This window comes from Mesitornis unicolor, unplaced genomic scaffold (assembly GCF_000695765.1).
Source record: "Mesitornis unicolor isolate BGI_N332 unplaced genomic scaffold, ASM69576v1 scaffold409, whole genome shotgun sequence".
NCBI lineage: Eukaryota > Metazoa > Chordata > Aves > Mesitornithiformes > Mesitornithidae > Mesitornis > Mesitornis unicolor.
In genome coordinates this window covers 91,235-117,485 of record NW_010207998.1, presented here as the reverse complement: position 1 = coordinate 117,485, position 26,251 = coordinate 91,235, and the positions used below count along the sequence as shown (strand labels likewise).

The 26,251-nt window shown below is 44.1% G+C and overlaps 1 protein-coding gene across 1 annotated transcript; it reads left to right on the top strand.

Annotated features, from left to right (window-relative positions):
* Window positions 1–10,223: 10,223 nt before the first annotated feature.
* HTR2C (5-hydroxytryptamine (serotonin) receptor 2C, G protein-coupled) lies at window positions 10,224–24,585 on the top strand (the record flags this gene model as incomplete). The annotated part of the gene is made up of 2 exons (XM_010192337.1): window positions 10,224–10,424; window positions 23,320–24,585. Coding segments are annotated over 2 exons (1,034 nt in total), but the record flags the coding sequence as incomplete, so codon positions are not given.
* Window positions 24,586–26,251: the final 1,666 nt, after the last annotated feature.

Sequence of the window (26,251 nt, the reverse complement as noted above, 5' to 3'; positions counted from 1 at the left end):
CCTGTAGAGTTGCTTAGTGAGACGTGCCTTTTCTAGATTGCTATTGTAACTATTTAATTAAATATTTGGATCTTGTTTATGTACTGGGTGAATTCTGTCCCACTCCTGTTCCAGGGAAGGACAGAGATTCTTCGCTGGGCCGCGATTTAATTGGAGCAGGTTGTATGTGCACAGATTACTGTGCTGAGCTGGCATATGGTGGCCATTAAACCCCTAGAAAACAGTGGTGCTTTCTCGCATGTTCACAGATTTCTTTGGGATTCCTGCATATGTAATAGTGTTCATTAGCAAATTATTTCCGTGAGAAAGCTATCACCTTTCAGATTCCTACTGTGAGAGTTTCCAATGTGACAATCTCCGACCTGACGCTTCTCCTGCAGTGAAAGATGTATCTGTCCTTGGTCAGAAGAAGCTGGGGAATAGTGGCAGAAATGCTTTGCAAGCAGGAGGCTTGCATCTAAGGTATTCAGTGACAGGGGAATGGTAGATGGCACTCAGGGATATAGAGCAGAATTCCTGGGCTTCTTAGAACCTCCACAGGTAATTGCTTTTTACAGTAGCTTCTGTGGAGCACTCTCACCCTGGCATTTCTACCTGTACAGTCACAAAGAACCAGAGATGCCCATCGGCTTGGAGGAAGCTAAACAGGGAATGCGTTTTGCAGGTCCTCTGTTCTGAGAAATATCAGAAATAGAAATAAATGTCTGTGAGCCTGGCCAAAATATGGCTTATTTCCCTTGGTTGAAGTGATTGTTTGCTTGGTTATTAGTCTCACCGACTGCATGTACTGGCTTTTAACCTCATCAGACAAGCAAATTGTGACTCACACTGGCATAAGTTCAGCCAGACAATTAACCCACTGGCCCTAATGGCTTTCCTGCTGTTGAGGTAGGTGCACTGTACAGTAAGAAGGAAAGCTGACTCACTGAACTGCTTTGATATCCCTAAATTCATCCAAGCGCTTGAGCATGGGTTGCGCTTTCCATTGGCATTAGACCGATGCTGCGGTGAATGAGGGCTGAAATGATGGTTTGATCCTGGTCAGGTCACATCCAGCTGTCTGAGAGCGAATGGGAGGCAAAATCACTTTCCCTTTTCAAACTGCAGATCTTGCAATCTTGCCTCACATTGTGCTTTGTATGCCGAGATGCAATTCTTTACTTCTTTACATAAAGGGAAAAAAATACTGACTGGGCATGCAAGGTACACCAAACTAACAAAACTCCTGAAAACATGTGCATCTGTACACTCGAAGATAATCTCAGTGATTTGCAGAAGTTGGTTTAGAGTAAGTAAGTCAGTTCTTATTAAATTGGTCATCTTCCTGGAATATTTAGTAAAAGCATTGGCTAGTTAAATATGACAGACCTGTGCTCTCTGAATACGGGACGCTTTACATCGAATGAAGGGAACCCTTCTTATGTTTCTTTCTGAAATCAGACATTATATCTGGATTTGGAGGCCAGTGCGTTCAGCTGCATTGCCAGGACGGAGCCTGAGCTGAGACAGAGGATTGGTCCCAGGTAGACTCCCAGACAGCTGCCAGCATGGCACAGACGTCTGAATTGCCACCAAGTTATGCTGAAATGAAACCAAAGACCTAAAAAAACACCTCTATAGCGTTTTGTGTCCTCTCAATGCCCCCAGAGCCATTCCTAGGGTAGAGCCGTAGTCTAAACTTCATTTGGTATAAGACACTCAGGGTTTGAGCAGATGGGCTCTTTGTTTCAACACAGGTAGCTGCTCAGCAACCAGTGGTAAGATGGAAAATGGCACGTCATTTTCAGTTCTGAATTCTAGTTTCCTTCAGTGATCTGTGTGTTTTGGCAGCTATTGCTTGAGATTATGGATCTTTTTCAAGTTCATCAAAAACAGGGAAGACCACCTGTTATTGACACATGTTTGTGCACTTCGTTATGAAACATTATTTTTGAAAATATTTATGTTTTTACATCTAGAAGGTATGAATTTGAGGTCTGTGTTTACTTGTGGGCTTATTTTCCAGTATGGTGTCGTTCAGCTGTTGTGTTATCTGTGATTTAAATTATGGGTGAAGGCTGATCCATAAACTGCGCGAAGGAAACGAAAGGAGAGGCCACTGTCCTGCTGTGGTGCTGACATACAGAACATCAGTAAAAAGGAAATGTTTACTGGTGGGAATATGTTATTAAACTGTGGTTTCATTTAGATAAAGTATTGTGAAGAACTTACATCTCAGAATTGCGTGAAGAGATTGTATATCTGTTGGAGTTAAAACGCTGTGAGGAACCCTTATGCAAACGTGGTGATACAATTCAATTAACTGTACCGTTACCCCATTAACTGTCTGTATCCCTCAACGTAAAAATTCCAGATGCAGCTACAGATGCTCAAACTGTGAGCAAAGAGCATTCTTGAGCCTAGAAATTTTTCCTCTGACTCCAAACATAGTTTTAGTCTCTGCCAAGAAGTGAAAAGATGGATTCATGGAATGACAGACCGCACCAGAATAAACTGATATTTCCCTAAGAGGAAAAAATGCTGCCTTTGGGATGGCAACAGCATTCTCTGTGTTTTCTTCTGAGCAAAAACGCCCATTTTATTAGCAGGATTGTTGTAAGTATAGTGTGATAAAGCTAGGTCATTGTTTTAAGTATAGTGTGATAAAGCTAGGTCCTTGCATTTAAAATATTACTTAAATAATATTCAAGCAACTTTCCCCTAGATCAGATAATTACATCCAATCTGGCTTTAAACTTGCTTTTTCCTTACAAGTCCTGTCAAGACTGCAAGTCATTGACATAGTGGGTAGAAAGCAAAACCTAACACAGTTATTTAAAATTCTCAACACAGCATAATGGGTGAAATTTTTTAACTTGCAATAAAATACAGTCTCATTAATGAATCGCTGTAACTTGTGAGACAAGAGCTGAAAGACCTTTGGAGGCACATCCAAGCTCTGCCAGTGTTTCCCTTGATGGTGGAGGGTTTACGAAGGAGACCACACTGTTCTGTGCCTGTTGCCTGCTGTGCCATGCTGATGGCTCCACAAGCTGAAAAATGAGTAGCTCAGAGGGAATTCAAAGCTCAGGAATGGTGGCACAGCACGGTTTGGCTGTGATTGGTAGCACAGACTCAAGTAAATCTTTGGTACAGTGTTGCTCTATGGCAAAATAGCATCTACTAGGTGCAGAGGCTCAAGTCGAGTGCAAGGTGCCAGCAATGGTCTCACCAACACTGTGTCTGGACACAGTGTCACCCTCCCTTTCTTACTTGGTGGTCTCTTCCACCCTCTTAGCCATCATGTCACCTGAGAGCCTGTCCTCAGCTGAGCATCTGCTGGGACCCTCAAGCCTTTTTGGGCTTGTGGCATTCAAGAATATCGTCCTTCTCCTAAAAGGCATCTTCATTCTTTGTGTGCAGGTTATGTCCCTGTGCTTGACTGTGCTAGAATATGTGCTGTTTAAGGGATACAGATAGCTTTAGCGTAGCTTTTATTCCACTAGAAAAATGCAGGCTAGAAACTTAAAAGTAAACTCAATTTCACATGTAACCCAGCGCCCAGGAGTTCAATGTGTCAGAAAAACATTAAATTCCACTTTATTGATGATAAAATCAGAAGCATCGCCAGCGCTGCCCTTGAGACCACCAGGAGGCTTGGCTGCACGCATGCCATCCCTTTGGTGGATGTGCTGGTGATCACTGAGAACTGCAGGGGTCAAGCAAGACGTTCTGTACTTCTCAGGTGTGATGGATATGATAGGAAAAGGGGCAATGGGATCAAGCTGGAGCATAGGAGGTTCAACCTGAACATGAGGAAAAACTTTTTTACTGTGAGGGTGCCAGAGCCCTGGCCCAGGCTGCCCAGAGAGGTTGTGGAGTCTCCTTCTCTGCAGACATTCAAACCTCGTCTGGACGTGTTCCTGTGTGACCTGGTCTGGTGATCCTGCTCTGGCAGGGGGATTGGACTGGATGAGCTTTCGAGGTCCCTTCCAACTCCTAATGTTCTGTGATTCTGTGTGATTCTGTGATAGAGATTTTCAACGTGCTCAGTTGTGTGATGTGGATGTCTCCGAGTCATTTGTCTATGTAAATCTGAAGGAAATAAATTAGCAAAAAAGAGCTACGTAGCTTTGCACATACTGACGTGGTACATCAGGCTAAGAAATACTTTGCTTCCTTGATAAGAAAGAGAGAAGAGAATCATTTACATTTTTTCATTCCCTTGGGGATAATGCAATGCTATGTAATTGCTTTCTATTTTTGTAAAGCCTGTGGCAGCTATGGAACTTTAAAGTGAATACTGGAAAGTCTGGTTAGTCTAAAATGCTTCAGTTCCAATATGTTAATGGTGCAATGGGGGTAAAAAGACTTTTAGCAATGGGCAAGGGTGGGCTTTTTTCCACAGCCCACAGCGGTGTATTCCCCTGCAATGTGTGAAAGAGTCTTAAAAAGTTGCAAAATCGATCAGAAAGTGACAGATTTGGGGTACATCTTCCACCTGCACGCTGCTCTGAGTTAAAGCAAGGACACCTGAGTGAATGCAGTTACCAAGTACTGCATTCTTCTTTGCATTTTGAAAGGCCGTATTGTCATTGCTCAGGGAATCAGGTGAGACATCTCCTGGATTTTTGTCATTGACCTTTCCAAAAGTCAGAGTGTGACACAGAGCAGTAGATCAATCCTGTGTTCAGTTTTGGGCCTCTCACTCCAAGAATGACGTTGAGGGGCTGGAGCATGTCCAGAGAAGGGCAATGAAGCTGGGGAGGGGTCTGGAGCACAAGAATTATGGGGAAACAGCCAAGGGAACTGGGGGTGTTAAGTTTGGAGAAGAGGAGGCTGAGGGGAGACCTTATCACCCTCTACAACTCCCTGAAAGGAGAGGGTAGCAAGGGGATGTTGGTCTCTTGTCCCAAGTAACAAGCGATAAGACGAGAGGAAACGGCCTCAAATTGCACCAGGGGAGGGTTAGATTGGATATGATGAGGAATTTCTTAACTAAAAGAGTGATCAAGCATTGGAAGGGGCTGCCCAGGGATATGGTGGAGTCACCATCCTTGGAGGTGTTCAAACAACGTGTGGATGTGGCAATTCGAGACAGGGTTTAGTGGACACTGGAGGTGTTGGGTTGATGGTTGGACTTGATAATCTCAGAGGTCTTTTCCAACCTTGATGATTCAGTGTATGGCCTGGAACAGGTCCATGGCAGAGAGAGGATGAGCAAGAGTTGCTTCAAGCAGGTGTTGTGTTGCCGTGTTAACTGCTTGGAAATTGTGCTTTGTACTGGGATTAAGAGTAATTCAATCTTGATAATTTCCTACCATTTTTAGTTCAGTTAGTTCAAAGCCTACTAGTAGTTATAGGGAAATGAAAATACAGTAAATATCAAAACCCCAAAAGGAGGAATATTAAATGTGTTTTAGCTTTTGGCCAAGCCAATGAACAATGTTACAAGAGGCTGTATTTGAACAAATAAGCATCTCTAGTTCATATTCTGCACCTCTTAGCTCTGTTTATATATAGATATGCATATGTATATATACATTATAGATATGTGCATGTATGTATATATATAAAATGTGTTCACGAGCCTAAATGACAAAATATACCCTTATTCTTCCTGTGTGATTTTGAAGGGTAGTTTTTACCCTTTTATGCTGATAGATATAATGCACTAGCTAAACACAATGGATGTGTTCTGTAGCCTTTTCCAAATTCCTGTTCATGTCTGGGAAATAAATAATCGCTGCAGCTTGCTGTGAGTTTGCCGTGACAAATTTCTGAAGCTACAGGGATGAGTCTCACTGAACTCTTTGCTTTGTTGTGCTGTAGGCAGGTATTTTGTCACTATTATTCCAGATATGTCCCGAGTGTGACATTGCATATTCCCAGGAGGTGTCCTGGGGCGGATCATGCTATAGACGTAGTAAATATGTACGAGCAATAGTCATTTTTAAAAATGTAAATGTAGTGAGCCAGTCCATTTGTAGTGTGGGGTGTGTTTGTCCATATGTGTACACACAACTCCTGTCTACTCCATCTTAGCACAAAAAGCTGGCTAAGGCTCTTGAGGTGTTGTTCAAGGCTTTGGGGAGGAAGAAGGGGTTTTGTGTCGGCCTCCATCTATTCTGCAGTCCCGCAGTTTATTTTCAGCCACAGGTTCTAACACAATTTTTTTTTCTGTCAGCCATTCTTCTAGTCTAGAGTAATTCTGTTTTACCATTCGACATAATTAATTTTGCTTCCATTTGCTGTGTTTTGGATTATTCAATCACCTCCTGCTGCAGTGGCTGGTAATTTTGACTCTCATGCAGTGAACAGCACAATGGCCGTAATAACAATGTTATACAACACTTTTTACTCATGTGCATAAAACCTCTGACAAAAGTGATTAGATTTCATTGATGCCATCTTTCTTGATGGAAAGCACCAAGAAAATTAAGGGAACTCTTATCTGACAGCACATAAGCTACACACAGAGATGATCTGCAACTTTGCCAGGATGCTTTGGAGTTTCTGTATCTTCCTGCCAAGAGTTTGTGCCCATCTCAGCTGTTCCCTGACAAACAGGAACTGTGGTTTGCTTTTTTATCACAGTGCAGGAGTCGAAATCCCACCTATGGACCAGGACTTCTGATTAAGTATGAGTGTTTGACCCGTGTTTCCTGTGCAGAACGACAGCACTGGGGGCTGAAACGATATACACAGACATTCTGCAGAAGTTTCCTTCCAGGATTTCATACACGATGTTTTTATCCTGATCAGAGCCTGAAGCTAACACTGATCTAAAAGTAGTATCATTGCCACACTTTTCTCTTGAATTTGTCCAGTGTAAACTTCTAGCATCCACCAAATGTCTGGAGGCAAAAAAACTTCGCAGTTTAATTACACAGTGGGTGAAGAAATATTGCCTTTTGTTCTGACCTGCTTGATTCATCTAATTCCCTTCAGCACTCTCCTCTCTGGTCTACCAGCCAGTGCATTAAATATATGACTGATTTTAAGGGCACAGATTAATTCAAGGTACAAAAATAGGAGTTTCTTACAAAGAATTTGGGTTTTGCTTACCCAAGTGTTTAGTACTGTTTCATTCTTTCTGGAGCCAAGTTTGGACTGAGATGCAGGCTTTCCATTGGAAATGCAATTACTAAAGCTCAGAAGTGCTGGGGTCCAAGAATTTATTTCACTCAGTCATCTGCACTTCTAAATATATTTTGCTATTTGGTAATTGCTATTCTTTGTGTGTGAAATGAGTGAAAATAGAACAAATCAGGGAAAAGTTACCTTCTGCAGATAGAGTATTTCTGAGGAAAAAATTGTTTTAAAGGTATAACTTTGTTAACAGAATTGATTTTTAAATCCTTGATTTTCATCTTGACACAGTCACAGGGCACATTTCCTGTGTTTTGTACATTTATTCTAAACAGAATTAGAATAAACTTCTTTTCTTTTTGTACAAATGGCTGGCTTTGTAGGCTGTGTAGGTGTTTTTCAAGCGCACACACCATGCTTACTTAAAAGTAATTGCATCTGGAGTTAGGATATATATGTCCTTGCTGTCAAGGTATTATCATGTGTTACAAACTGCCATTCTATAAAGTTACAGAGCGACATTTTATTATTGCAGATCATTTCAGGAAACTTCCTGAGAAAGTAAAATGTCTCCTCTTACAACTGCCTTTTCTGCTAGAAGCAAAACAGAGTGCCTTGGGACAGAAAAGACCCACAGGATCAGCCGTAAGGAGGGTTCTCTTAGCACCTTTATCTTTAAAGACACCCTACCGGCTTGCTGGGGCGGTAATTCTGGGCAGCGTTACTTTGATCAGATGGTGGCCATGGTTCCTGCAGTGCCAGGGCTGACAGCAGGGGACACCTTCTAACCTGACACCATGGGTAGGGCCATCGGCTGTCGGATGATTTGTTGGTCGTCGTGCTGCTGCCTGGTTCACACCAGTAGCAGAAGTTGTGCCAGGGTCGTTCAGTCACAGGAAGCGTTCGGGTGGCTCAAAGGAAGAAGTGAGAGAGGCCATTCATCATTCAATAAGGCTGAAAAGGTGGTTGCTGTAGAAACCTTTTCCATGTCTAGCAAGTGTCAACTATCAGATTGTACCCACTGCAGCACCACAGGTCAGATTGGAGACGCTCCCACACGTGGGGAGCCTGGAGCCCTGACGTCCCCTTTTGGAGACACCGGAGATTTCCTGGCTGTCTCTCTGATGGAGGGAGCAGCCATCACCATCATCTCTCTCTGCAGAGACAGCTGCACAGTCAAAATCACCCCATGCATATTCCCAGGGACTGCTTCATCCATCAGGACACATTCCCCGGTGCTCTTTTCCAAGTCTTATGCTCAGACCTGGTTTCAGTCTCAGGAAGCTGGCTCAAGCAACTCAGGAAAAGCAGCAAGGGATAAAGTGTGGCTGAATGTGTTTTAGCTCAGGCTGGCAGCAAAAGCCTGGGGCTGTACAGGAGCATGGGTACCACTTGAAGGAGGTTCTTGTTCTTCCCTGGAGCATTCACTGAGGCATCATTAAGGACCCAGCAAACCAGAGGTGTGCTTAGCTGGAGCTCTGAGCTCAACTGCAGGTTGATGGCAATGATGGCCTAAGCTATTGCAAAGTGCCAGTGGGTGCAGGAGGTGCAGAATTTGATTGTAGCTTCATAAAGGGGCTGAGTCATAATTTAACCAGGTTCAATTCATTTGCACAAAGGAGATGCCTTTTAAAGGTGCTCCAGCCAGGAAGTGCTCTCCCTTTGATCAGAACCTCTTAAATGCTTGCTGCTTTGGATGCCAGTCTACTTACAGTCCATCTAGTAGGGGGACTGCAAACTTGCTGAATGAAATGACTTATCTGCCCAGAGCTGAGGTCTTGTTATGTGCATTTTGTGAGGCACTGAACACTTCTTCTGTGGGTTTCCCACTAGTAAAATGAGCTAATGTGTCCATCTCATTATGCTCTTTGTGAAGGGTTCTTGGACTTTGCTGGGACAATTTGTAATAATTTGCTCTGGTTCAGTTCATCACAAGTTTCTGCATGTAAGGTATCCTGGGTTTCTCTTGGCTGGGTAATTTGTTTCAAAATATGCTTTCTGAGACTAACATTTCTCCCTTTCCATTCGAGGTAGGATGGAGCTGCATCGTTCTTAATGTAACATTGATTCTGCAGTGATGTTTCTGATCCTTGGGGTAAACTTCAAGATCGCTTTAGATAGCCATGTTCTGAATGAAGACACAAGAATATCTCATTATTCAACTATTATGAAGTCTCTCATGTTTTCAGCTGCTGTAGCTACTGTTGATTTATTTTGATAAGTGCGTTAGAAGCCCAGAGGTTTGCAGAACATGTTATTGATCTCACGCAATCCGTTCTGGGCATTAACATGGGAGTATCATTCACAAATCAACTTTCTCTGAGCTTTAATTCAAATACCAGTGCCCCTTGAGGATCTTTCTGGGTCACTTTTATTCTCATGCTGTACTTCAGCGCCGAGTAAACTGATTAATAAAAGCAGACACCCCAATTAGCTGCATGCCAGCTGCTGTCAGGTGTTGCTGTCTGGTCTGTTCAGTTGGCACATTTGTTTCTGTAAAGAGTGATACTCAGCTCTGTCTGCCTTCAAAATAGTTTTCAGATTTCAGCCACTCAATCCCAGCTGCTCTGTAAAAAGGCAACCATTCCTCTGTTATTAAGGCATGCGGACTGGGGAGAATATTTAAGGTGAAGTAGTGTCATTTACCTAGTTGTTAGATGGCATAGAAAAATGGTCTGCTACCTTTCTCCTCAGCAGACAGAAACTGAGGAGCAGATATTAAGAGAGCTTTGGAAAGGATCTGAGTGATGTTAATGCCATGCAGTTCTGTGCAGTCCATGAAATGTGATGAGACAATTATAAACTAATATAATATTTGATTTTGTAAAGGTAAGGAAGAAAGGTTAGGAGAGAGGAGCAGAGCTAAGATGGTCACTTGGAGGCATTGCTAAATTAATGTTCCTTTGCCTTTAGCTACTGGTCACAGAAAACAGATGTGTGGGAACTGGCTGTGGGTTTATGGAGTGTCTGGAACCAGGGGCTGTCCGCAGAGAGGCCCCATGAGAGGTTTCTTTGTCCATTCCTCACACACGTGCCCCTTACTGGTATCACAGCATTGAAATATCCCAGTGGTTTCTCAGAAATGACGGCCTAGCTTCCCAGATTATTTCCTTTTCTTTTTTCCTTTCATTTCTTTTCTCTCTATGTTTCAGATTATGCTTGGCCTTTGCCTAAACAGTTGTGCCCTATATGGATTTCCCTAGATGTGCTCTTTTCAACTGCATCTATTATGCATCTCTGTGCCATCTCTCTTGATCGGTATGTAGCAATACGCAATCCCATTGAGCACAGCCGCTTCAATTCCCGCACCAAGGCTATTATGAAAATTGCTGCAGTTTGGACCATATCCATAGGTAAGCAATGTGGCTCACGATCTTAACTGTGTCTTAATGAATAATAGTGTTACTCCACTTTTCATTTAGGATTTTTAAGAGGATACTCAAATTAATTTACCTGGCCTGCATGCCCAAATATAATAAATGATTACTGGGAAATAGAAGTCTTTCACTGTGGATGGTCAGCGACCAAAATAAGTAGTAATTTTTCGGAATAGCACCGCTCGCAATGCTGAAGCATTGCTGGTGTGTACGTATCGATATGCCGATAACGACGGTAACACAGACAAATGGTACTATAAGCAGACGGTATAAACAAAGCAGGAAATAGCATTAGCAAAGACTCTGGAAGGAAAACCCAGCTAGTACGAAGGACATGTCTACACTGCCACTGCTGCAGTTAAACTCGCCCAAATGCTGGTAGCAGCTGAAGTGAAGCAGCGCAGAATTGCAGGCAGGCTGACAGCAAGGTACTTACTGCTCTTGCGCAGGCTTTATAGCCCATGTTATACTCTGCCACAGTCAGATTGCTGCTGGTACTGAGCTGGCAAGGTTGGAGTCATAGTAAATGAGTAGTAGTCACAAAAGAAGACACCTTTGTATTCACTTTGGTTTACCAGTAAGTAAAGCAGCAGTAAAATAAGGAAGAAAAGGAAAAACGATAGCAAGATGACTCTGTAACATCAGGAATTATGGGAAGAAAAGCAATTTTTGAGGAATTCTTTCAATGTGCTTTACAAAAGAGACATTTGAGAAGGGTCAGAAGAATTGTATGACCACTTCCCTCTGCTGTATTGCCTTTTTTCTTGAATAAAATGCAGTCTTACAAAGCTTTATCATTTAACTTTTCTTTTATAAAGCGGTTGTCACTTTCAGCGCTGTACTGCAAGGAAAAGAGTGTTTCAGGTGCTTGAACTTCTCTTGTGTTTTGCCTGCGTTAGGAGTGGAATATGATCCTGGGTGTCTGGATGCTGCAGGGGCAGCTTGCCATGGAAAAAAAGGCTATGGGAAAAAGCAAAAAAAAATAGGGGAAATATACCTTCTGTCCTCATGGATGTAACAAGAATGTGTTAGAACCAAATTTTCATATGCCACAGACCCGCAGCGGTTCCTCTAGGTAATACAATCTACAGTGAAACTGGATTTGGTTTAATCAATTAATTGAAGATATTTTTTAAATGAGACTTTTAAAAATCACTGCGCTGTCTGTTTGGCGTGAGAAAGCAAGCTGCTGAATTCCGTGTGTAAGGAGTCAGGTGTGAACACCTTCGCGTACAGGATGCTCGGGCCCCATTTGCCCGGGCAGTCCAGAGCTGCCGCAGAATCAGCCCCCTGTGCTGCGCTGTAACGCTGGGGGTGCAGCCCGCTTCCCCCCTCAGCAAGGCCATGTCAATCTGCCAGCAGCATAAAGTAACACGTTGCAAAACCTGGGTGATAAGGCTGTTCTACTTCCATTCCTGGGGCTAACTTGCAGATTTCTGCCCGCGCTGCGTTGCAGTGTATCCTTAGAGCTCATGGCTCGTGCTGACAGTGTCTGCCTGCACCGGCACCTCGAGGGCTCGGCTGGGCTCTGGGTCCAAGGAATAATGTAAGGCAATGAGCACTTCATGCGTGGTTCACTGAGTAAGCACACCTGTAAGCAAATCCAGGGCCTGACCAAATAGATGTAAAATGGCCATAGACCTGGAGTTACTGGGAGAGGAGTGGGCCTGGGAGGGTGAGAAACAGGAATGTTATGGGATTTACTGTCCCCCAAGGACAAAAGCACCTGACCAAGGTGCCTTTGTGCTGCTGTAGAGTGTGGACACCTCACCCCTTGCCCAGCTTTCTCAAGTGAAGTTTAACAGGTCTGTATTCATATTAGGATGTGAAATAGGTGAAATAATGAACATTGAAAGAAATAGCATGGAAAGGAGAGGGAAAAGCACATTTCTTTTGCAGGCACATGGCTCATCAGTCTTCAATAAGGCAATGGGTGCTGCAGTTATTCTCCAGCACCCAAAAGTCTTTAGGAAGATGCTGTGAGCAGTGGCTGGGCGCAGTGGCTGCAGTGCACAGTGCTTTAGGGGACTGCCCCGGGCAGCTCTGCCCTCCCCAGGGGGGGGAAGGTCAATGGGTTACAGTTGTACCCGCGTGCCTGCCTCTACTGGGATCACAGCTGAGAGGGCGTATGGCATGGCTGGGCTTTGGTTATGTTCTGTTTGGTCACTTTGATGCAGATACAGCTGGCCCAGGAGAGTCATTGCTTGTATCCCTTTTTTTTGAAGCTACATGCAGAATCAATACTCCCCAGAGAGTCTGAGCAGGGCACTGAAATGTTGCTAGATTTCTACCCTCCCCGGTGCATGTGATAGGGCTTACCCATTTACTCAGCTTTTCTCCAGAAGGTTGCATTAAATGGAGAAAGAAAAGTACTCTTGGGATCTATCTAGCTTATTTTAGCATCACTATTTTTACTTCATAAATTAATTTAGAAATGTGAGAAACACAGGAATAAACTGAACGTGGAATGAAGGAGAAAAACTCCCCCAAAGGCTATGGTTGCTGTTTTCTGTCTCGTGCCTACCTGTCACTCGGAAAGGCCTGATGAAATCCTGTGCAATTTTCAAGAGGATGAAATAGCTTAAGCCAGTTCACCCTCCCTTCATTATTAAGTGTCACAGAAGAATTTGTGATTTCTGTACGTGATTAAACATCAAATTCAAAGCAGCATTTAAGTGCAGACTAGTCAGTTTGCATTTCCTAAATCCTGCTTCCGTTGGACTGAAGACACTTTTAAATGCATCCCATGTAAAGAACCCTGAGTTCAGTTCCCCTGAATCAGAATTTAAAATAGAAAGGAAAAAGCATGTAATTTATCTTAATTTAGTAGCTTTTGCATTCCATTTTCCTGAAATGTTAATGCTGACAACAAAATATATAATAGAGGTTCTTTGCTCATTGAGCTATGAATTTAGCAGTTTGCACAAGCCCAAACCTATGATTAGGCTTTTACGCAGGGGAATGTAACAGAGCCCTATCTGTTGACAATTGCTTTATGAATGGGTCTCTTCCAAAGCCCTCTTTGTTCCACTTAAAGTACATCACAGACAGTTCTGCCATGGTTTTTTTTTTTGCAAATGTAACCTGACCAAGAATTCTTGTGTTCAGTTAGAAAATAGTTGGAAAATAGTTGGTGCTGTGAAGTGCTGGGCTTGTAAAAATGAGTTTTGTGACAGATAGCGCTGTGCTGAGGCTAGAAATAGAAATGTGAGCAACTGAAATATCCACACAATGGAAAATGAAAATAAACGATAGGTATGGTCTCCATGGCAGAATCTTGATGTTATTTCAAGACTTCAGACTCTGTACAGTTGAAGGTGGAAAGGGTTTCACTAGTAATATGTGGACTTAACCATCTCACCAGACTCCCTGTATCCTGCTCCGAGGAAGGTGGCCTTGGGCCACCCTGGCCAAGAGAGGAGACCCCCATGCAGCTCTCGGCAGCAGTGATGAGGAGCTGGTCAAACTCTAAACGGACACCGCATAATACAGGAGAAAGTGTTAACTGGGTCATATTAATATAAAAGAAATATCACTTTGGAAATCTGAATTAAAGAACTTCAGTGATGTGGAAGAGTCCACACACGTTGCTTCTGACATGGAAATAAGTGAATAATTTTAAATCTTAAACTCCCTGTGGCCCAGCTGTGTGCCTGCTAGCACAAAAAGGGTTTTCCTCTGCTTCCCAGAAAATTCAAGGTTTGGTCATTTACCAGAGAGCACCAAAATCACACATGCTACCAATTTCCCAGCTCACAGTTTTACATCCTTAGTAACAGTGTAAATTCAATTTACTTGATAAGTGACTGACATAGGGCCAATCCTTTAAATTCTGCTCTTTGTATCAGTGTTATAAGCAGACTGCACTTGTCTTTTTTAATTTACTTGTTTGAAAACAGAATAAGTAATAAAAGAAGGAAATGCACTGTGGAATTATGGTAATACCGTATGTGTTGTGTTGAAAATGGACTTTTTTCTTTTCGTTCTGTCTCACTAATGATAATTTTGATTTCAGGTAGATATCCAGGCTTTGTATATGTAATAAACCATCCAGCTTTAGAAAGGAATTTTCTATCCCCATTTAACTATCATATTACTTTATTGTTTTATTGGGGAGATCTATTTATAGAAATATGAAAGACGTGTGCTGCAGGGATAAGTAAATACTCATCTTATGGAATTATAGAATCATAGAATGGTTTGGGTCGGAAGGGACCTTAAAGATCATCCAGTCCATGAGTGTTCTTATGTCTAAGAGCTTTTTTCTTCTGCCCTGAGCATTCCTCTCTCACACAGCCTGAGCAGCCCCATGCATGCCAGCTGTCCTATTGGTGTCCTTAGGGAGCTTCCAGCTATCACTTAAACCTTCCTCTGTCTTACTGGGGATAATCCCAGTGAAATGATACCTGGGTTGAGGAATGTTCTTGGAGTGGCACCGCTGCTATTAGAAGGAATTGTAGGCTGCTTACAGGCTAAGTTGTGCATGGACATAAAGGACAACTGGAGTAATTCACGTAGCCCACCTGGGTCATGGGTTTTGAGCATGTTTAGGGGCTTGGTTTGCTGTTCTGCCCATAGGTGTGTCTCTGGATTCAGTGACTGTCTCAGCAAGGCATTTGTTCCCATGGCATGCTTCCTGACGAGACGTGCTTACTCCTCAGCACTCTCTGGTCGGTGCTGGGCAGTAGCTGCTCCTGAGAGGCTGTGCTTTGGGCCAGGAGTGCACACCCATGAATTCCTTAGCAGTTAAGACAACTATCTCTGGCAAAGCAAAGGTTAGACAGGCACCCTTCCGCCTCCTGGAAAAGTGTACAAATTCCTGACTGTTTGCTAGAAGGACAGTAACACTATTGCTGAGAAAAGTGGTTGCATGTTAGTAAAGCCTAAGAGAGGGTTATTTTCTAGCCCTAGCCTTATTTTCTCTCCAGATTTGGGAGAAAACTGTATTAATGTATTTTTGCCTTCTTACATTTGACATTAAATGTCTGACAGTGTATGTTTGAGTGAAATTCTTCCCTCATGAGCATGAGCGTCATAGTTGGTGATTTCTGTAGGCAGAGGTGTTGCAGTGGTGGCAATCCTAACAGTTTGTGTTAGCCTCAAGGGAGCGCAGAGATGGTCTTAGCATTGCAAGTCAGGCTACCATTTCCTGCTGGTGGAGCAGTAGAGCAGGTTTGTGCTCATAAAACTTTTCCAGGCCTACCTTCTGGTCATGGGTGAGGGAGAAACCCTTGCTTTATGACCTAGAGTGTGACACTAGGGCTTTGTCTACCTCTGTTTCCCATTTGTTTGAACTGACTACAAGGTTATTTTCTCTAAAGACATTCTTTTGTCTGAGTGTTTGTACCACGGTTCCCAAGAGGAGCGTTGATCTCCCTAGCACATCACCAAGAGTTATCAGGGTGAGGACGATCATAGCCGTTGATAACAGGGCGAGTTCCTAGCAAGGGAACTACCTTGGGATTTCAGGCACAAGTGCCTGGATTGGTTTAATGTTGTCATCAGACATCAGTGAAATGTTTTGCCTAGCAAAATGCTCGTGGGTCAAGACAAGGACAAGGAGGGATCATTCACCAATTATGGTCATGGGCAAAAAAACCAGATTCAGCTTGAGGAAAACAATTTAATTTGTTACCAGTCAAATCAGAGTAGAATAATGAGAGATACAACCAGATCTTAAAATCAGCACCTTTCCTTAACACCTCCCTTCTTCCCAGGTTCAGCTTTGCTCTGATTTCTCTACCTCCTCCTCCACCGGCACAGGGGGACAGGGAATGAGAGTTGTGGTCAGTTCATCACACGCTGTTTCTGCTGCTCCTTCCCTTTCAGGGGCATTCTTCCCCTGTTCCACCATGGGGTCCATCCTGTGGGATGCAGTCCTCCACAAACTTCTCCCATGTGTGCCCTTCCCATGGACTGCAATTCTTCATGAACTGCTCCAACATGGGTCCCTTTCATGGGGTGCAGTCCTTCAGAAACAGACTGCTCCAGTATGGGCTTCCCATGGAGTCTCAGCCTTGGGCTCAGCCATCTGCTCCAGCATGGACTCCGCCATGGTCTGCAGGTGGATCTCTGCTCCATGGGCTGCAGGTGGGTCATCCTGCCATCTCACCACAGGCTGCAGGGGAACCTCTGCTCTGGTGAACCTCTGCCCCCTCCTTTCTTCACTGACCTTGGGGTTTGCATAGTCGTTTCTCTTACACCCCAGTCCTCTCTCTGCTGTAGGTTTCTTCTGCTGGTTCCTGAAGAGCTCCCAGTTCTTGGGCTGGGGCTGCAGTGGGGCTTGTGCTGGAACTGGAACTGGAGCTGGTCTGGCTGGGCCAGTCCTGGGGCCATGCTGCTGGGGGCTGCTCCACTCGCTGCACCCCTCTTAAATCTGTCATTCCCAGAGGCACTGGTTTGCTCAGCCTCGGCCAGGTGGGTCTGACTTGGAGCCAGGGAAGCTTCTAGCAGCTTCTCACAGGAGCCACCCCTGGGCCACTCCTCCACTACCAAAACCTACCCCACAAACCCCATACGAAGTGCAAGGGAGATGCCGGTGTCTCCTGTTTGAGGTTACTGCTACTGAGCATCAGTCCAGCCATCGCTGTTCGATTTCTTGGGGAAGCCCAGCCATGGTAGCAGGGATGCTGTGAGCAGGAGCCCCATCAAATGCATCACTGGCAACACGTGGCTGATGAACCAAGGGAAATAATTTAGCACAACAGAAGACCAGGTGGGAAAATAATTTATTTCTCCTGTCTTTTACTGGTGTTTGCTGGTTTTCCGTCTGGGCTCAGGCTGTTCAGTGCTCTTGCAAGGTTTAAGTGAAGGTCGTCGGTGTGCTCAGGCACCCTCAGTCATTGTGTTCCCCTGTCTGCAGTTGTGCTCATTGTGGGCAGGGAGATCTTTCAATGTTCAGCCCCCTTTTATCTTGGACTTTAAACATATTTAAGGCTAGCGCTGTTGTTTTATTTGAACAGTTATGTAAAACTAGACCTAATCCAGCCCTGAAGGTGCATCCTTGCTGTATTAGCACATGAAATGCACTGCAATTAGTTTGCTGACATATGGGGAATGTGTGGAATTTTTGTGATTTTGAACACTCCAAAATCCCAGGATCTTCAATTTGCCTCTGAAGAACTTTGCTTCCTAAAACCAGTGCCTTTTCTTTCGCAGTGCAAGTCAGGAGGCTACTGTCTGCTGGGGCTCGCTTCTCACTGTTAGTTATTATTAGAAAAATGTACAGGCACTTTGTGAGACACTTCTGTTAAGAAACCAAACAGATTTGTTTTAGTTTTCTCTTTTCTGAGAGGGCTAGGGGAGTCAGTTCCTATTTCCTCTAACAGATTTTAATGCTAATGCATAGTTACAGCAGCTGCTAGCATTCAGGTGAATGTCTCTTAAAGTGGTAACCCACTTTTATTTTGTATAATAATAAACATGAGGTTAAAGATACAGATTTAAATATGCAGTGTTTAGCATGGACAGCAGTGTTCTTGCTTTTGCAATGTAAGCTGCTTTTGTGGCAGCCCTAGGCTTGTTTGGCACACAGCTCTTGCTCCCTGCTTTTTATTTAATTTATTTTTCAGTTGTGTGTAAATGCCAGGAGGAGGGTAGCGAGGTCCAAAGCTCACCTGCGCCAGCAGAGCCCTTGCCATGGACCACAGCAGACTTTGAATCCAGTGCTTACACCAGCAGAGATGACCCTTGACATTCCTTAGCCCATGTATCTGCAGCAAAATGTGACCCCTGTTGCGTTCAGCCCTGAGGATCCCACACATGGACAGTCAGAGCAAGCCCGCACGCAGGCCTCTGTTTTCTTTGGTGAGATTCTTGTCCCTAGAGGAGGTGAAATATCTTCTTGTATAAGAATGTTGTGAGAAAGAACAGAAATTACTTCCTTCCTTAGTGAAATAAACATCAAGGACTCCATCTTTCTGGTAATCTCTATCAGTCACATAGGCTTCCACAGAAGAAAACAAGATATTAAACAAAAACATTATTGATTTTCATTTAAGTCTAAATTCTGTGAATGTCAATTTGGGCTTTTTAGCTGTCTTTTTCTCTGAAGCGAGCTAGTAAATGTTTTTCAGAGCCGTATTTGTAGTCATTTGGGTTTTGTTTTGTTAATTGAGAATCTGTGAAGAGCATCTGTTACACCGTGTCCACAGCATCATCTCAGCCCCATTTGGTAAACCATTCTGCTGGCTTAGGAACATATTTAAAGCTGCCAAGAAGCAGTTAGGACAACAACTGTAATTGGACTTGTAAACTGGAAGATCTCTCTCTGTCTTGCTTCCCGCTGCTCTGTTGGACAGAAGCGAAAGGAGGGGAGAAGAGAAAAAAATCACATTCATCTTCTCTCTTGTGAACTGCTGTGGTGAAAGGGGATGTCCTGCTCAAGCTGCTGCCTAGCAGAAGGGTGCCCAAAGCTCCTAGTGCTGAGTCTAGCGGGGACCTGGTTTGTGGCTTGCTGGCTGGTGGTGGCTGGTCGTCTCTTCTTGCTGGGGCAAAACCATTTGTCTTAAGCACTGCTAGGGGACCAAGTTTTCTCTGAAGAGCAAAGTGTGATATACAATAATTTTGCAAAGCTTTTACCTTGCACGTTTTTTGAATAACACCACCTTTCTTTGGGAATTTGCTGCTGCCTTAGTTAGAAACAGCTATTTGGAAAAAAAATGGAAAATGCCTCCAAGGCTGGAGCCCTCAGCTCCTAAATCAGCTGATGTTTGATGATGAAAAGTGTTTCAGCTCGGGTGCAAGGCAAACTCTCATGAAACGTTCTGCACCAGGGCTCGGATAGCTGCCCAGCAGTGAGGCTGGACAGCAGTTGGCTGCGGAGTCTCCTATGATGTGCCACACGCTGTCCTCACGAGGGTGAGGTGAGTTTGGCTTTCTCTGACCAACTGACCTTAGTTCTTAAATCGTGAAGAGTTACAGCCGCAGTTACTGTGGGATTGCTTGAGCCAAGTGGAGTTGAATGCTTTCTCTGTGCTTGTTCTAACAGCTGAACTCTAGTCAGGCTGATGTTCACGTTTACCCGTGTTCAGGTGCCACTCAGGAGCTTGGTGGTAGGCATGTCTCGTACCGGTCAAGGTAACCCTATTGAAATCCAGGCCTGGGTGCGAGCTGTGCCTGCATGCATGTGTTTGTGCCTTTGGGAATGTGGCAGTGGCAATTTTGCAGTAATCCCCCATGAAGGAAGCCCGTCTGGGATGTCTGAAACCTTCCACTTTGTACTACTGGGGTGTAGAGTGAGTCCCTGCTGCTCAAGTTGTGTAACAGACTTAGTTTCCTTTAGGGCTGGATTGTGGGGTGGATCAGTGATAAATCTCACATTAAAGAATGAGTTACAAAGGAGAAGTGTGAGGTGGAAGAAAGCATTTGTGATGAGGGTAGTGCTGCCCATTCAGCACTGCTGTAGGCTGGCTGGCAGCTGAGTGCATGTGTGCTGGCAGCTCCTCCGAGGGCATCTTTCTTTGTGCTGCTGTTAACAGTGGGTTTTCCTGGATTGAAGGAAAGAGCAAAGAAAGACCTGGTGCTCTCCCTCTTCTGGGCTTTCTCACTTTGAAATCTCACTTTGTTATGAGAGAGGTGAGGGGCACTTTTCCATCACAGCAGCTACCTCCTTATTCCCTGTCATCAGTGCTGAGGTATCTCATGCTCATGCATAGCTTTAGGCTGGTATCAGTGCTCTTGATTTGTATATTCATAATATCCCAGCATTAGGTTAATCTTCCCAAATGTACTTTATGTGTGTGACCATGAAGATACCCTGAAACCTCGACTCATTTCCCTTGGCTGAAGCAATAACACTAAATTCAATGATGAGTACTTCATGAATGAACCTTTATTCATTTTTGAGTTTTATTTCAAAGAGTATGTGTTATAGAAGGTCTAAAGCATAAAATTATCCATGCAAATATAATTCCAGTGTAATGCCATTGATCTAATTCTGATTTCTTCTTTGTGTAAAGACTGCTCTGTCCACCTCCCACCACTTCCCAAATGTCTGTGGTTCGATGCAGCCAAGGCATTGGAAAGATGTCTCAAATGATTAAGAGTTGGTGATTTGATGGGATGAAGGTTATTGCAGTCACGTGGATTTGACACAGGCAATGTTAACATATCAGAAAGGAGGCAACTGCCTTGCCAAGGATAAGATGAGAAACATTAGCACATTGAGGGACAGAAGACCAAATCCTGGAACTATCATTTAGGCTAAGGAAATGCGTGCTATAGTCACAAATCCATTTATAGCCATTACTTTTCAGAAGAAATTCCTTCACTAGATTACTGGGAAATGGTAATATTATGCTAATGACAAAATGCAGATGTATTCTCCAGAATCCTGGAAAACACTTCGCTGAAATGGGAAAAGTGCCTTGGTTAATCTCTTTAGCATGTTACTCTTTCTATTTAGAAATTCAAGGTCCCACAGGACTAGTTCCAGGACCTCTGCTATTCACAGCACCCTCCCCAAAAAAAGCAATCAAGACACAGCAGTGGCCTCAGTATTGGTTATTTCTCGTGTGAGGGAGCTAAGAAAGGGCATGACTCTCCCTCCCAGACATTTCTGCAGAGTGAGGGTAGGAAGAGGAGAACAAAAGACATTCTGCTGCTCTCCAACTGCTGGCATAGGCAGTTGTTTTCTTTTCTCTAAAAGGACAGAGAGGAATCTGAAAAGAAAGGGAGAAAGATAATCAAAGGCATAAAATGAGTTTGGCATGAGGACAGAGTAAATAGAATAACATTCTTCAGTTCCAAAAGAGATACCAGACAGTAGCAATGACAAAGGTCTATAAAATCCACTGAGAAGAAAATCCACTTTTCCACTGAGAAGGTGGAAAAGGTGACCAGAGAGTGATTATTCACTGTTTCTCACAGCAGAGGAACTGAGGGTAGTCAAGGGAAATTATCAGGCAGCAGTTTTAAAATGAGCAAGAAATACTTTGTTCACAGAACAAGCAGATAAGTTGTGGAGCTGAATGTCACTGATTATTGTAGAGTTATAAATGAGATAATTCACGGAAGATAGATCTCTCACAGGTTATTTTAAAAACAAGGTGTGGATGCGACTTCTTGCTGCAGAATTTTCTAATGTCTAATGCTGACAGCTGCCCCATTTTGTACCATGGCCCTCAACTGCCCATACCTGCCAAAGACAAGAGACAGGGCTGGATGAACCCAAAATGGTCTTACTATTCACATACACATAGGTGGTGGTATTCCAAAATATGTTGTTGCTTTTGGTTTTTTGTCTGTGTCTACACAGATTTCTTTGGAATGTTGCATGTCTCTCCTGGTGTGGGACTGAGCTCCACACGTCAAGGGGCAAAGTTTGGATCTCAGTACACTTGAGAAATATTTGAGTGAGATCCAGTAGTTTGGCATGAGTCCTGTATTCCTTCTTCTTTCTGTCCTCACAGTACATTGCTGGTGACTCTCACAAGGTAGAATAGAGTAGGTCTTCAGATATATATTCCTTAGAGGAAAACAGTGTTGGAGGACATGAAGTAAATGCATCTGAATTAGAGCTATTCCAGATATTTTCATTCCTTCACTCTGCAAGGGACAAGCCAGCAGCTAGCTGTGGGTGCAGGCTACTACATGCAGTCCTGGACAGTTGTGCTCCAGGCTTGACATGCTGCCTGCTCTGCCCATGGACACATGTATGGACACAGACAGCATGGACATGCAGCCACCTGCAGAGACCCTCCAGGCAGGACTGCTGTTTCTGCTTCAGAAGGGCCTGATGTCCTCAAATCCTGGACGAATGAGCTGTGCTGGGTGATGCTGAAGAGAAAAAGGAATCCAAAATTGTCTTAATCTCACTTGTCTGGCCTTAAGTCCATGACTGTGAAAAGTGCTGTGCCACCAAGATAGAAGAGAAGGGGCCTTGGCAAGTGCAGTCATTCCCAAGGCTTGTAGTCTGCTTAGTGCTTAGGAGTAGCTGGAAGCTGTTTCCTAGTTATTATTATAATTGAATCATTTAAAGTTTCCTTCCTTTCAGCCAGAGGGTTTGTGGCTGTGCTTCTGATTTCAGACCGTCATGTCAATCTGACTGCCATTTTATTTACACCTTTCCTACTCTCTTATTCTCCGTTGTTCCAGTTTTTAGCCCTGTATTCAAGATAGAGGGCTAGGAATCAGGCAGATGCATGCTGCAGCCTTTTCATTTGGTTATGTGGTTGCCTTCTTTAAGAATTCAAGCAAGACTGTATCTGTGCTACTTCTCAATTTCTCACCGCTTGTGGATGAAACGCCTGGGCAGGCAGTAATTGCAGAGACCACTGTCTGCTTGCACCAAGATAGTCGACAAGGAGCCAGAAAGCCAGGAGCTTTTCTTCCACGTGTCTGTCATGGCATGGCAAAAGTGGCCATTTTCCTATCAGGGTTATTGTAGTGTATTTAAGAAACTTGCTTCTAAATCTTCATAGATGTAATCCTTTTGCATTTTGATATTTTCCCTCTTTAAAGTTTGCTACTATCTATACCATTTCAGTGATTTCAAGCTCACCTCCAGACTGGCAGGCGTGGAGTGGCCAGCTGGAACAGAGCAGGGCCACGACTGCCTTTTCTGCACCCACTCCTGGCAATAAATGCTAGACAAATAATCTGATAAAGGAGTTACATTGCGTTCGCTGTGTCAGCTGTGGAGCACAGCAAAGCTGCAGTTGTTCCTGGTGGAGGGTGTTCATGCCCTGGAGCTGTGCTCCCAGGAGTGCTGGTACACGAGGTGTTCCCTTCTGTCTGGGAGCAGTAACTTCTACTTCGAACAGCTTTAGGCAGCAGGCTGAATGCGTGCAGAGCCTGTGTCATCTCTGCCTCCTCTGTAGAGCCCCATCTGTCCAGGTAACCGTTTTGTTCTTTGGTCTCGTTCTTCTAGGGATATCTATGCCCATTCCGGTCATTGGTTTGCAGGATGACTCCAGGGTGTTTGTAAATGGGACCTGTGTCCTCAACGATGAGAACTTCGTCCTCATTGGATCCTTCATGGCGTTCTTCATCCCTCTCATCATCATGGTGATCACGTATTGCCTGACCGTCCAGGTGCTGCAGAGACAGGCAACGGTGTTCATGTGTGGAGAGGTGCCCAAGCAGAGGAGGAGCAGCGTAAACTGCCTCAAGAAGGAAAACAACGCAGAGAACATTTCAATGCTTCACAATCACGAGGGGGCATCCCACTTGAACTCTCCTGTAAATAAGGAGGCAGTGCTTTTTCGGAAAGGAACTATGCAGTCCATCAACAACGAGCGAAGAGCCTCCAAGGTCCTGGGCATCGTCTTCTTTTTGTTCCTCATCATGTGGTGCCCATTTTTCATCACTAATGTCATGTCTGTCCTTTGCAAGGAAGCCTGCGATAAAGACCTGTTGAGCGAACTCCTCGATGTGTTTGTTTGGGTGGGGTACGTTTGCTCTGGGATTAACCCCCTCGTGTACACACTCTTCAATAAAACGTACCGCAGGGCTTTTTCTAATTACATCCGTTGCCAATACAAGACCGGTAAAAAATCAGCGCTGCGGCAGAATCAGTGTCTGAATGTGGCTTCAACAGCTTTGTACGGGAAAGACCTGACTTTAACAAGTTATCGAAATGGCAATGAACTCAATAGCATGGAACTAGATGAAGCTGAGGAGGGCCTCGAAATGCAACCAGGGACTTCAGAGCTCTCCATAAACAGCTGTAACGTTGTAAGCGAAAGAGTGAGCTGTGTGTAAAGGTGGCTCGCGCAGCCTTTTGCTACAGTCTATCTGTAGCCAAAATACATTGTGTAAAAATGTAACTGTTGGTCAAAGGACTATGTAAATATTGCATTCTAAACAAAGCTTCTGGTTTTCTTTTTTTAAAGAAAAGAAAGAGTTGTCTTTCCAGTCCAGTACTTAAAATCATATCTATTAATATACTGCAGTGAAGTTTAAGGTTCTATATTTACTGTTAATACTAGATCAGAACTATTAGTTACTTTGCATATGTCATGGACAAAATGTTTGAATTCTTCTTCCAGTGCATGAACAAAAATGCTGAATATTTATCTCAGGTGGCATTTGCTGGAGTCCAGAATGGCACGTTAATAGTTATATATCAAATACATGCTATTAGACTTGGTCAGTAGAACTTTCTTTTTCAAGTTGACAGTAAATATATACTTTAAATCCTCACCCCTATTTGTGCCGTGTAAAGACTGTACAGAAACCTGGCAGAGGGACATCATGAAAGCATAGCAGCTGTGCAGGCCCCTGGCCAGACACATCCTGCTACGGTAGTGGCTTGCCACCATACCGGGCCAATCTTGCACTTTGAGGGACCTCTGTTAAATTTTGACTCCCCCTCGAATCCTACAGTTTTCTTTCTGTTCCCCAGGAGGCTCCCGCTCCCCTAAGGAAGGTGGGGAGTGCAGTTCTGGTGTGGTTTTGTGGTCCTGGCTGAGGTCACTTGTACACTTGGAGGAGTGAACCCCAGTGATCTGCTTCAACCATTTTATAAATGGTGTGCCTCAGATTCATAAAAATCCCTCCTTTGGTCTTACAGATAATGATGGGATGGAGCAAGCTGTGCTCAGTGGGGGTGGCACCAGCTTCACAGATTGCTTGGATGATCAGGGTCTTTCATGGAGCTGGAGAAGAGCGCTCTGGCTTTGTAAGAGCTCTTGTCTCTTCGGCCCTCACATCTATTTATTCCTTAGCTTGCTGAGCATTTGCTTTTATTCTTCAGCATCCTGGGACTTGCGGCGCTGGTGATAAAACACTGCTCTGGGTGCAGAGCAGAAGTTGCCGTGCATGTGGTGCTGGCCAGGGTTAGGCTGTGAGTTGTGGGGTTATGCTTCCCTGTGGGGGCTCAGGAGAGAGGCAGAAACAAGGGTCCCTGTTCACTTCTCTGGGCTCAGGAGGAGGTGGGCAGAGCTGGGCAGTGTATGGGACTGCAGTCATTTCCTAGTGACATGGTTCAAAGGCAAATGGTGACCAGGGACAGGAAGGAAGCAGACCTGGAGCTAGTCTACATGGAAGATTAATCTGGATTAACTTTTCAATTTGATTTATTCCATTTCACTCCCAAAGTAAATTATAGTATGTCGTATTAAAGTCACGTCTTAATGAAAGCAACCACATTGGGATTTAATGCCATTTAAGTAATCTGCTTTTAATTCACACCATGCATAATTTGAATTAATTTTACTTTGTGTTCCTGTGTAGACAAACCCTCCAAGCATTGTGTCTTTCTGGCACTGTGCCTCTGGGGTGATGCCTTTCATGCACTTCTCCTTGAGGAGAGTATTGTCTAGTGCCAGATATCACCCATAAGGTTTTTACATCTTCATTAACTAATACACAAATGCTGCAGTGCCCATCTAACATGGATGCATTTAGCATCACTGGCAGCCTCTGGCTATAAAAATCCTCTGAGCAGGAAAGCTACACTAAGTGTGAATAAATTGCATTTCAGTAACATAAGCTGCTTGTACTCTAGGCTCGCTGTGTTCATCCCACCAAAATTAACTTGTAGAAGAAATGGAAAATTCTGCTGGTGCTTTAGCGTAACGTGCTGTTGCATTGCTGTGTGCAGCAGCAACCTTGCTGAGGCCCCTACTGAAACACACCCTGCAGGTTACTTCTGCTGCGGGGATGCTCCCAGCTTGATGTGTTGAAGCCGATGGTCCTCTCTTCTCCTTCATCCCCTCCTGGGAAAAATCCTTAGTACTTCCATGCAGGCAGGTGAGGTGCCCCGACACAGAGCGGAGCTTGCAGAGGGCAGCAGAGATGCACCCTGCACCAGCCTGCTGATACTGCCATATGCTCGAAGGCCTGGGAATCCACTTGCC